This window comes from Manis javanica, chromosome 11 (genome assembly GCF_040802235.1).
Source record: "Manis javanica isolate MJ-LG chromosome 11, MJ_LKY, whole genome shotgun sequence".
NCBI lineage: Eukaryota > Metazoa > Chordata > Mammalia > Pholidota > Manidae > Manis > Manis javanica.
The window spans coordinates 31,470,708-31,483,018 of record NC_133166.1 but is presented as its reverse complement, the minus strand read 5'-3'; the positions used below and the strand labels follow the sequence as shown (position 1 = coordinate 31,483,018).

General features: G+C 46.9%; 1 protein-coding gene across 14 annotated transcripts in view; it reads left to right on the top strand.

Annotated features, from left to right (window-relative positions):
- IRAG1 (inositol 1,4,5-triphosphate receptor associated 1) overlaps positions 1–12,311 on the top strand; it is a 136,154-nt gene that overhangs the window by 68,782 nt on the left and 55,061 nt on the right. For 6 of the 14 annotated variants that reach the window (XM_073216181.1, XM_073216186.1, XM_073216184.1 and 3 more), the window contains 8 exons: positions 87–187; positions 1,233–1,303; positions 3,386–3,559; positions 4,420–4,494; positions 5,244–5,296; positions 5,500–5,547; positions 6,778–7,395; positions 9,598–9,676. In XM_073216181.1, coding sequence (XP_073072282.1) covers positions 87–187; positions 1,233–1,303; positions 3,386–3,559; positions 4,420–4,494; positions 5,244–5,296; positions 5,500–5,547; positions 6,778–7,395; positions 9,598–9,676 — 1,219 coding nt within the window. Of the gene's footprint in view, positions 1–86; positions 188–1,232; positions 1,304–3,385; positions 3,560–4,419; positions 4,495–4,653; positions 4,675–5,243; positions 5,297–5,499; positions 5,548–6,777; positions 7,396–9,597; positions 9,677–12,311 lie in introns of those variants that run through there. The other 8 variants (XM_073216190.1, XM_073216188.1, XM_073216189.1 and 5 more) reach the window with 4 other exon arrangements.

Sequence of the window (12,311 nt, the reverse complement as noted above, 5' to 3'; positions counted from 1 at the left end):
CTGGATTAAATGTTCCACTCCCTGCTCCTGGAAGCTTCCACCAGCCCAAACCTAACTGCATCTATGTTTTTGTTCTAAACTGCCAGGGCCCTCCCACTGCAGGAATACGTTGCAGTCCACCCACCATTGTCCTGAGTGGGGATGTCAGTTCACTGGAAGGAGAAACTGACAAAAACCTGGCCAACAGGTATATCCCATATGCCTAAACTTTGCGCTGTGAAGAACAGTATTTCCTAGCACATGGGGACTAGGTAGCTGTATTCTTTTATGAATATTTTCTTTGCCAATCATTATATTGATGAAATAAAATTAAGAAAGTTTTCAACATAGGAGAGAGCATTTGGATTTTTCCATTATCTCCCCCTCCCAAATTAATTTTCCTCTCCTGGATTTTGCTCTTTGTACTTTGCTAGCCTGTGAGAAAAGGACAAATCATAGCAGAGGAGTTACTTCTAATAACTGCCCAGATATTTGTAAACAGACCTGAAAGATGAGTCTTAGTGAAATCCTGCCGCTGGCCAAAGTGGGTCCTGTGTCTTTGGAAGATAATCCTTTGGGAGGGACACTGACTCACATGCCTTGGTTTTACACAGCTATAGCCCATGCACTGGTCTAGCTGGAATGAGATTGCCTAAGTATAATTTCCAAAAACTTAACAAAGATAATTCTTATACAAATATATACTGATATATAAAGATTTCTCTAACTCATTAATGAGGGAATCATAAGGATAACAAAACTAGTTCAAAGGAGGATATAAGAAATGGATATGCATATATAATCAGTGGAGAGAGAAAGAATGCTGGAATAAGATTGCTAAATTAGATATAAAATAGGTTAATGTTTCACAGGAGGATGAAACCTTATATTTATCTTTCCTGCCCAGCAAAAATCATCTGCATCTCTACCAGACAATCATTCACATTTTGAGAATTTTCAACAAGTTAGATGTTCACTCAGAGTCTGAGCCCTAATAAATGGTAAATAGTCAAAGTTCCATCTCCCAAAGGCAATGGTTCAGAATCACCTAGGGTGCTTGTTTAATCACAGATGTCTGGGACCCTTCTCTCTAGAGTTTCTGATCTAATAGGTCTGGGGTGGAGCCTGAGAATTTGTAATTCTAACAAGTTCCTCAGCTTAGACAACTTTGAAAGAATGTACAGGTATCTACTTGCTTATTTATAAGCTGTGGACAAATTTCCTTAACAAGATGATTCTGTTCTGTCTTTTAGAGCCCACAGTCCCCACAAGCGGATTTCTCACCGACATTTGAAGGTCTCCACTACTTCACTGACTTCTGTAGGTAAGGACTAGGCCAGTTGATCTTATTTCTGCAACCAGAGATGGGGTCCAGCTGAAGGTGTGTTTGAGTAGGAAGACTGAGGTCTGGCAGGTTGGCTGGGCTTGGCCCCTTCCCCTCTCCTTCTCAGGCAGGTCCATCCCTATGAGCCCAACAACAGGGCAGTTGATTTGCCCTTCTGTGTTTGAGCCCAGAAGTATGACATCCAATTTTAACTGTTTTGGTAAAAAGACAAGACCAGGGTGTTAAGAGGAAGTGAAAGAGAGAAAGAATAGCTGAGACTACAGGAACAGAGTCCTCCACCCCCTCCTAAAAGGCCTACATCCAGGTAGGCATGTGCCTGAATGCAAGGCAGCCTGCACCAATCACCTGCTCTGTCCCCCAGTGGTTTCTCGGGGTTTGCTCTGGACAATCAGAATGTAGATAAGATACAGACTTGGTCTCTGCCTTCCAGCTGCTTGTAGTCTCTGAGGAGACTGAGAAATAAAAAGATACATAATCAGGACACTGTATTATAAGGCCCTTCACAGAAATGTTACAGAAACTGAGGCAAGAAGGGGACCAACTCTGTTGGGGATAGGGGGAAGGTTGTGTAGGTATTCCAGAAGAGAGAGTATTTGAGCTGTGCCTTAAAGAGATGGACAGATAAACAAGGGGGGAAAGGCATTCAGTTTGAAGCAACATGGTGGGGAAGCAGGAGCCATACAAAATAACTGAATACTCTGTCATGTGTATTAGTCAGCACTCTTTCAAATGATAGAAAACCAACTCAAACAGCTTATACCCCAAAAACTGAAGTAAATAAAAGCCAGGGCTTGTGGTTTTAGGGAGTGCTGAATTCAGTGTTCAAGTTGGGTCATTAATAATAGTCCCATCCCATCTTACAAGTCTCCTCTCTTGTGTGTTACCATTCTTCTTGGAAAATGGCTACCAACAATTCCAGGCTTGCATCCCCTCAGTGGAAATAGTGTTCCTCTTCCCCATGTACACAACACACAATTCTCAGAATTGCCTCCCACTGGCCTCTCATGGCTACCCCTTGGCCAACCACTGTGACTAGGGCATTGAACTCGTTGAATGACCAAGGTTGGGGTGAGGTGGGGGTGGGTTTTAGCTCCTTCCTTACTAGGGTAATTGAGCCTCAGAGGGGTTTCACCCAAGAAAACCAGGGAGCTACAACCAGAAGAAAGGGGAGGAGAGGCTGGAGAGGCACAATGGGAGCTGTTTACTGCTGAAGGTCTGGAGGGAGGGGCTTCAGGAGGAGTAGGCGGGCTCAGCACAAGTGGCTGGGCCCAGTTTAGCATTTGGATGGCATACTGAGGAATCTGGTAAGGTGAGGCAGAATGGTCAGCTCTGGCTCTTCGGAAGGAAGGTTAGGCAGTGGAGGATGAGACTGAGGGGATCACCTGCAGGTGGCAGACTTACGCAGTGGCTGACGTAATTGTGCAGGTAAGCAAGATGAGAAACAGGTTCCAAAGATATTTATGAGGTAAATGATGATCAGAACTTGGTGATCAGTCGGTTGGACATGGGAAGACTGAGGAAGAGGGAGGAGCGTGGAGTGACTTCCATGTTTCTGAGCAGCTGGGTGAGAGGTGGCTGCTGGAGGAGAGGCAGTTGTAGAGAAGTATGGGGGTAGACAGTGTCAGTAGAGGAAGAAGGGAAGGTGGCTCATGATATTTGAAAGCTCCCTTTATTCCCAGATATTAAGATCACTAGCTTATTGAAGAAACAGAAACCTGAAGGGAGAACACATCAGGGTAGCAGATAGCACAGAAGTGGGGCTCCTGACAGCCTGCTCTGAGAGCAGAGTTTAGGACAATACTAGAAACCTAGGTGGCTTCATGACCATTTGTGACAGAGGACCTGCCACAGCCACAGGCTATAAGCTGGAGAGCCAGGCCTACTGAGAAAGCCCTGTCTGTCCCCACGCAGTCCTCTCTATGGCCCACCACAGGGCCAAGATTTGGCTGGCTGGGTCCATCTCAGGCAGCATCCCTGTGCTGAGTTGTGGGGTGGCAGGGACTCTTAGCCAGAGGCTAAGAATTCTTTGACTCTCACCCCAAGCTCACCCTCTCTCTGCAGATCCTTTGGGCCATGTCATTGACCTGGTAAAAGACCAGCTACCAGACATCAGCATCTCAGAGGAAGACAAGCAGAAAAACCTGGCGCTGCTGAAAGAAGCCAAGTCAGTGAGTGAGCGATTCCTTACCCGCCGTGGGAGGAAGTCCAGGAGTGGCCCCGGAGACTCTCCATCAGGTAGGGGGTATAGATTCCCTGAGTCCCTCTGAGGTGAGGTACAGGATGGGGAGGGCCCCAACTGCAGGTGTAAGCCCCACCTGTCCCCAGGCTTTTAGGGAATATTATACCCATGAACTTAACTTGGGATCCTCCCTCCCTGAATCCTGCATGGAGAGGAATCCTCTGTGTGATGCCCATGTGGACCGACTCCTAGGTCACCCTGCATGGACAGAGTCTGTGTGACATCCCCACCTTTCCCAGAAGGCCCTGCTCTATTGGCACCTCCTCATCAAAGGAAAAAGAGACCAGCACTGGACTCCCTCTCCCTGGCCTCCAGCCATGGGCCTCAGGAAGGATCCTAGGCACTATGTGGAAGGAAGCTGGTCTTGGTGTCTTTATGGAATTTCTAATTAGAAGGAAGGTTTTCCTGGACCCCGAAATCCTCCTGCTACCCTTTTGGCTAAAGTTCCTCTTCTTCCTGAGCAAAAAGTTGGAGCAGGTTTTAGACAAGCTTGAACATACTTAGGAGACAAGGGAAGCATTTGAAATCAGTATCACTCTGGGAAGTCTAGGAATACAGCCCTTAGAGTTGTACCTGCTAAGCAATGACAGGTCCTCTATTCTAGAAGGTACTTTGAGGTCAAGCCAAGCAGGCTAAGGAGTGTAACCCCAATCCTCAGCCCTCGAATGATTGAAGTGCCTCCCTCTGTTGGGCTGGCAGCAAGAAGGCATCGTGCTATGGTAGGAGCCTTACATGGCAGTTCAGAATTAGCCCCTGGCCCAGTTCCCAGGGGTCAGAAATACTTGAAAGGATGTCTTTGTTGGGCAGAGGTCCTAAAACTGCATGAATGCTGGCCAATTTGTGCCTGTCTCCACAGCTGTCTGCCCGAACCTCAGCCCCGGATCTTCTGCATCCTCTCAGAACAACTCTCTTACCATCCCTACACCACCCGGTGAGGTCTACTGCCCCTGGCATTTCCCACCCTCTCTTCTCCCTTTAGGTGGTGGCTTAGTCCCTCTGCTGGCCTGACCAGGGTGCCTCTCATCTTGCAGGCTTCCCAGTTAGGACCCTGTTTGGCCCCCTCCCTGGGGCCCCCAGCTGGGCTGGGCTGTGCTGCCCGGAAGAGGTGGAGGTACTTTCTATTGGGGTTTTGAGCTAGTGTGGGGAGACAGGCCTCATCCAAAATGAGATAGGCTGGTGAGAATGGGGTCAAGACTGTAGGAAGAGAGCTATGACTGGTGCTGTCTCTGCCTAGGGGACTCAGAGAGAGCTTACTTGGAAAAACCTCCATTTAAGCTGCTTCCTGCTTTTTGGTTTCTTCCTTTTCATTAGGCTGAGTACAGGGCCACACAGACCAGCATGGGAAGGGTAAGGTACCAGGGAGCACAGCCTGCCCTTGTCAGAGCAGTGGGGCAAGCTCAGGCCCAGCAGCCTGGCTTCAGTTCCCAATACTGACACTTCCTGGCTATGTGACCTTGATTTCCCTCTGCCTCCGTTTCCTCCTATGGTTTCTGTGATGATTAAATGAGGACTGAGCACAGCACCAAGCATGTGCGAGGTATTCAACAAGTGGCTTTACTGGCAACCAGGCCTAAGGGAGTTAAGGGAAGACATTCTGGGAAGGTAGATGTGTTTTTGCTGAAGGGAGAGTTGAGAGACTGGGGTGCTGGACATCACTCATCAGTGTCTGGGCCATTCCAGGTTTGGATGCATGCAGTGGCCCACAGTCCTCTCTCCCTGGAGCCCCACCACAGGTAAGAGGTGACCATTTGGGGTTTCTAAGCCAACCAGTCTCTCCTCTTACTGTTAACCGTTGAGAGGCCCTTCATGAACCATTAGGATGAGGGTGCTGGGTTGGGGTGCGGAAGGCATCTGCACCATTGTTATGGGCCTCTCTAAGGGTATTTCAAGAGGAGATATGGTCTCCACATTGCTGACTAATGCATGTTTACTTTAGCAGAAGGGGCATGAGGCTGAAGTCCCTTCACTTCACCTTGGCGAGACTGTGAGTTTGAGATCTGTCCAATTTGGATTATATAAGTGTAGTAGACACAGTGTCAGCAGAGTTCAGGCTGCCTAGGTTGGCCCTGGGCAGCCTATGAGTGGGTGTGCATGAGTGCAGAGTCAAGTTTGGGGAAGCTAGAAGTTTCCTCTGCCCTATTGTAACTGCTAGGCACAATTAAGGAGGCAGGATTCAGTGAGAGTAACCTCTAGGTGGTCCTGCCTGTAGCTCTGCAACCCCACTCAGGTTGCTGGCCAGAGACTGGGAGACCACTGGGCTGAGCAATAGCTAGGCAAGACTGCTGCCTTTGTCAGCTCTAGTGGAAAGAGTAAAAGCTCCATCCCCTTATTGGGATTCTTCCTGGGAACAGCCTGGAAAGACCTCATCTCTGCTGATGAGCAATATAAGGGTCCTAGACCTGGTTGGAGCAAAGTGCTCAAGCTGGTACCAGGGGCAGCACAGAATCCAATCTTATCTAGAACTGGGTCTGGGATAGAGCCCTTAGGGAGAGTTTCAGCACACATGCAAGACAGCCACACAAATACCCAGACCCAGACCCCAGGTGTTCCTCACAAAGCAGGTTTCCCTTGGGAAATGAAAGAAGAGTACAGAATCTTAGTAAGATATCACTTTTGCAAAAATCACCTCATCTAATGATTCTTTTTCATCACGAAAGTCTCTGAGATATCACTGAAAGCTGTGAATTCTCTTCCCAGAAAAATACATGCAACACAAACATACAGAAACACACACACACACACATTTGTATATAATTTCAGAGAGTTCACAAACCTAATGGGATCTCTGAGTCCCTAAGAACTAAGAGCCTTATCAGGCAGATGCAGGACTAGAATCTGGGACAGCTGAATTGAGGTCAAAACTTGTGAATGCCTCTAAGCTGCCCTCTGTTCAATTGTCCTTCACAGCTCCTAGCTCTTAGTAAGTTCTTGGCAGGTTTTGAATGGCATGGCCCCTTGTCCTGTCTGTTTTACAAACCTCAGACTTGTCTGTGGGTCCACTTTACGGGCTCAGACTTAAATGAGAAGCCCCTCCACCTAGCCCATATCCCCAAACACACACACACACACACACACACACACACACACACACACACACACACCACAGGCCCCTTAGCAGGGCCTGTGGGGTCAGAGACCCCACAAGGGAAGTAGCCCCCACCTACCTCCTCCCCAACCTGCCTCTGGGATCCAAGCTCTACCTTGTCTCTTTCAGAATGTCCCCAAAGGGCTAACTGACTGGAAACAGAATGACCAGAGGAAAGTTTCTCAGGGCAGGTTGACTCCTCGGTCTGCCACAGTTGAGAAGTCCAAAGAGATTTCAATAGAACAAAAGGAAAACTTCGATCCCCTTCAGATCCCTGAGACCACATCCAAGGACCCAGCTTCTGGCACAAGCAGTGGTGGAAAAATGGCCCTGAACAGCCCTCAACCAGGCCCTGCAGAGAAAGAGCTGGGGAAGCCACCTCTGAAGACAGGCAGGGAGGGCAACCCTTTGCCGAGAAGTCCAGACCTGGGCTCTGGAGGGGCGGCTCCCCCAGCCCCCCAGGGAAAAGGCACAGCTGGAGAATCAACAGGGTCCAGGGTTGGCTCCAAAGCTGAGCTTTGGCCCCCTGTGGCCCGGCCGCCCCTGCTTCGGGGGGTCTCCTGGGACAGTGGCCCTGAAGAACCTGGCCCCCGGCTGCAGAAAGTGCTTGCCAAGTTGCCACTGGCAGAGGAAGAGAAGCGTTTTTCAGGCAAAGCTAGCAGCAAGCTGGCCAAGGCACCTGGACTCAAAGACTTTCAGATACAGGTGCAGCCAGTGCGGATGCAGAAACTGACCAAGCTCCGAGAGGTGGGTTCCTGGGGGACAGCTGGGCAGGGTGTGCATTGCAGGCTGCCCCCCAACCCCAGGCTGAAGACCTCTGGACTGAGCTGGGCTCTTCAGCAAGGCAGCTCTGGCCTGGACATGGTTCTCATGGGGCCCTAAACTCCCCCACCCTGATAAAGCAGGCCCTCTGTGCAGCATCTTCTTCACAAACACCAGTTGCGGGTGCTTTTCCCTTACTTGGGTGAGGTTAGTTTGGGATATACTTGCCATACAAAGCCACATTGCAAGGGGAAGGTGAGTGTATGGAGGAGCACATGGGCCCTATTCCTGGACTGTGTTCTACTCCTCCAGCCAGAGCTGGTAGCTCATAAACAGGAAGCCCTTGATGGAGCACCTTGTCATGCTGAGGATGGGGCTAGGCAAGGATAAAATACCTTTTCTCCTTGTCATGCCCCAAACTTCCCCTTCCTGAAGCCTGTTAACAAAAGACCTCAAATCCATCCTCAAGGACAATGATGGCCATGAGGGGCTGCAATCCCCTGGTGAATTTCTTCCAATTTTCCTCAACATTCATTGGCCATTAAGCCAGAAATGGTGGTCTCTTATGAGGCTGCCACCCTATGCAGGGAGAGATAAGGGATATCCAGAAATATAGAGGAGAGAGACCAAGGTGTGAAGGAGAGAGGTTAACAAGATAAAGGAGTCCTTGTCTGGTCCCCTCTTCCCCAAAGGGCCAACCCAGGCCACAGGCCACAGCAACTGGGACTCCAGAGGGTGGGACTTGGTGCTCCCACAGCTGGAACTAGGCAAGGCTCTTCTGGCTTCCCTGTAGAGGGGACATGGGACAGGTAAGGAAGAGGCACCTAATAGCAGTCAACACAAGTGAGGGGGGTTCTGTGCTAGCAGGGATACATTCCAGTGTGTCCTATTCAGAAACCTTCATTCCTGTTATTCCTGTTCAGAAACTTTCCATAATGCTCTGAGTTGGAGGCTCCTGCAGACCTGGGACCTGGCTGCTGATGTTAATATTTTACTTAGAAAACCCACGCAGCCAGGAAGACTTCACTAACTAGTAGATTTGTACAGGCCTGAAAAGGCTGCCTGTCATGAGCCACAGCCCTGGAGCTTTGGGCCAGGCAGACAAGCATTTGCCTTTGCAGGCCTCAGGGCATCAGAAGCCAGACCCAAGCAACAGGCCACTCCCACCCCCACACCCCTGCAACTTCTCTCTGCAGCAAAGAGAGCCACAGAGAACCTGGAAGTCCCATCCCCCTAACCACTGCCCTGGCAGCTGAGCACCCCTTCCTCAGGTCAGTGTGCTGAGAGCTGATTGGCTATAGGCCTCTAGCTTGCTACTAGCACAAGTAAAGGGCCCTTCTGGGCCAGTGACTTCCATTTGGGCCATGAGCACCCTCTGCTGGCCCCTTCCTCTCCTTCTTTACCCAGGGGGCCAAACTTTCTAGTGACCTCTGCAACACAGGAGACTGAAAATACCCTCATAAGCACAAGTCACAGAAGCTCTGTGGGCATTTCCATCTGGGGGCACTGGCCTGGTGCTGACTGACTTGGAGCAGGTGTGAGCCTACCTGTGCCACATACCTGTGGTCAGGGCTTTGACTGCTGTGGTCCCAGGCAGGATAGGCTGCTGGGCCTGCTGCCTTTGGGATGGTAGTTTTCAGGCCTCATTTGTCTATAGAGTTTAATAACTCAAGAGGTGTCATAACAGGCCATTGAGGAACTGGAGGTGAAGGAGGTCACAACTCCTGGAAATGGGTGCTCACTGCACAGAACAACAGAGCAGGAGTCTCTAGTCAGCTTGGAGCACAGCCATGAGCTCACCAAAGATTGTTTCCAGAGGCAGCTCCACACGTAACTGGGGAACCTACTGTCCCCAGAGCCATGGGCTCTGCTTCTGTTTGTCCTATGGCCCTCAGCCACACAGTTGCTGGCAGCTTATTTACCCTGAGGCCCACACTTTTATTTAAAAAGCAGACAATACCAGGGACAACTCTTAAACCAAGGAATGTGGTGTCAGTGGTGGAGTTTCAGGCTGGGAAAGTAATGGTCTTCCTGGTGCCCCTCAGATATCACTATGTCATGACTGTCCACCTACCACTGAGGTTGCTGTTCATATCTCCCAAATGAGGCTGTGAGGTCACAGAGTCATAGGCAGAGTCCAGTCTGACGTTATCATCTGAAATGTTGTCTTTTTCTTTTTCTAAAAAGGAGCATATCCTGATAAGAAATCAGAACTTAGTGGGGCTCAAGCTTCCAGACCTCAGTGAAGCAGCTGAGCAGGAAAAAGGTAGGTGGGTTCAGGGCAGATGCTCTTCTTAGGCCAGGGCTGGACTCATTTTTGTTGATAAAAGAAGGTGAACATGTTAACACTAGACTTCCTGCCAGTACCTTTATCCTCCATCTCAGTGGCGAGTATGGGCAGACACTGAACAGTTCCTAAGTAAAGGTTTGCAGATGAATGAGTGAATTAGATCATGTTTCCTGCCCACTCCGAGAACTTCTAAACTTGCCTCCTTCCAACCAGCTCCCCATCCGGATACTGGCAGCCCTCCCTGAGCCTTGTTAGCACCTAGTGGGTCTGGAAGGGTGACCCAGGCGCCTGAACTTTCGATGCTTCCTTTTCCTTTTCCTCTCACACCCAGGAAGCCACACAAATAGAACAGTTCCTCTTTTCAAGACATCAGAGTCATCTCTTAATTTCCAATCTGCTGTCACCACAAAGTCCAGACCCCAGCCCTTCCCTCTTGGTGATTGCAAATCCCCATCCTCCCATCCTGCCAGACTCATGTTCACAAAATAGGACTTGGATCTCCTGCCTCCTCATCCTCCATTTCCTGACTCACCTCTCCTGATGGCTCATGCTGCCTATGGTCGGTCTAAACATAGAAGCTTTCTGCTTAATGATTGTCATGCGGGCATGTCCAGGGTGCCACCAACCATGCTGGAAGCCCCAGTCTGAAATACAGTGACTAACACCTACCTATTCGACATTAACAAGAAGATCCCCAGAAGTAAAATTTCCAAAAATTTTTCAAAACACTGTTAAAAAAAAATTAGCCATCTTTATTTAAAGGAAATCTTTGGAAAAAATATTATATACTCTCTACTTTTAATTTTGTTTATTAAAGCAGATTCAAAATACTATGAAAAGATTTATCTTAACATTTCATCCCTAACCCCATAAATTCTGAACAAGCAACAGTTTTTATTCTTTCCAGTATTTACTCATATTTATAATTCTTCACAATTGATTTGATGGTATAGATATAACTTTCTGTTTCTACTTGTTTTAACTTATTTCATAACTAATTCCACATCTTTTGATTTCTCCTCATATTTATCATTTAATGGGTACATAGTATTGTTTTGTATTGATATATCTATTGCTGGATATTTCAGATGTTTACAGTTCTTTTAACTGTGATTAACAACCCTACTATAAACAACTTTGTACTTGTACATTTTTTTCTTTCTTCCTTTAAGTTACTCCCTTGGGATAAATTCTCAGGCTTGAGATTCAATTGGTCAAAGAGTAGAAACATTTGCATTTAGCAAATTGCCTCCAATGAGTAATGCTACCTGCAGAGTCAGTGAGGAGTTTTCCTCCAAAGAACTACAAGCCCTGAACTTTGTTTTGCTTTACTCCTTATTGGTCAGAATATAGTAAGAAACAGATAGTCAACAAATGCCACTTCATTAGTACTTCAATTGATTTGCTATCAAGCAAGCTCAGCTTAAAATTTTTAAATATTTACTTACTCTTTTTTTCTTACAGGTAGATTAGCAACCCATCTCTACCCATGTGTCCATTTAGATCTTGGGTTTCTTATTGGTGTGCTTGTTTTTTGTTAGTTGGTATTGACCCTTCATTGGCTATATTTTTCTCCTGTAATTGATTATTCATTTCATTCCATTATGGTCAGAAGGATGTTTGATATGGTTTCAACCTTATTAAATTATTAAGACTTATTTTGTGTTATAATGATCTAACATATGATCTATCCTGGAAAATGATTCATGTGCACTTGAGAAGAATGTGTATTCTGCTACTTTGGGATGGAATGTTCTGTATATGTTTGTTGGTCCATCTGGTCTAACATGTTGTTTAAGGTCAATGTTTTCCTGTTGGTTTTCTGCCTGGATATCCATCCAGTGATAAAAGTGGGGTATTAAAGTCCTCTACTATTATTGTGTTGCTGCATACTTCTCCCTTTAGGTCTGTTAATATTTGCTTTATACTTTTAGGTGCACCTATTTTGGGTGTTATAATACTCTTGTTGAATTTGTATTTTTTCTCAGTATTTTGTCATTCTATCACTTTTTACTTTTCAACAAGTTTTACTTTAGAGAACTCATAAAATTTTTATATGATCATCTTTCCTATTTTTTCCTTTGAGAAGTCTTCCATTATTGAAATCATTATAAAAATATTACCTCTTAATTGGGATAACAAATCTATTTTCTAGTAGTTTATCTATAGTTTATTTTGCTAATACTTCTGAAATTTAAGAGATAAGGTATTTTTTTCTTTTTTTTTATTAAGGTATCATTGATATACAATCTTATGCTCAGGTTTCATCTGAGCAACATTGTGCTTACTACATTCCCCCTTATTATCAAGTTCCCACCACATACCCCATTACAGTCACTGTCTATCAGCACAGTAAGATGCTACAGTCACTACTTGTCTTCTCTGTGCTATATACTTCCTTCCCTGCGCCCCCCCTACATTATGTGTGCTAATTATAATACCTCTTAATCTCCTTATCCCTCCCCAACCCCTTTTCCTTTGGTAACCACTAGTCCACTCTTGGGTTCTGTGAGTCTGCTGCTGTTTTGTTCCTTCAGTTTTTGCTTTGTTGTTATGCTCCACAGATGAGTAAAATCATTTGGCACTTCTTTTCTCCACCTGGCTTATTTCA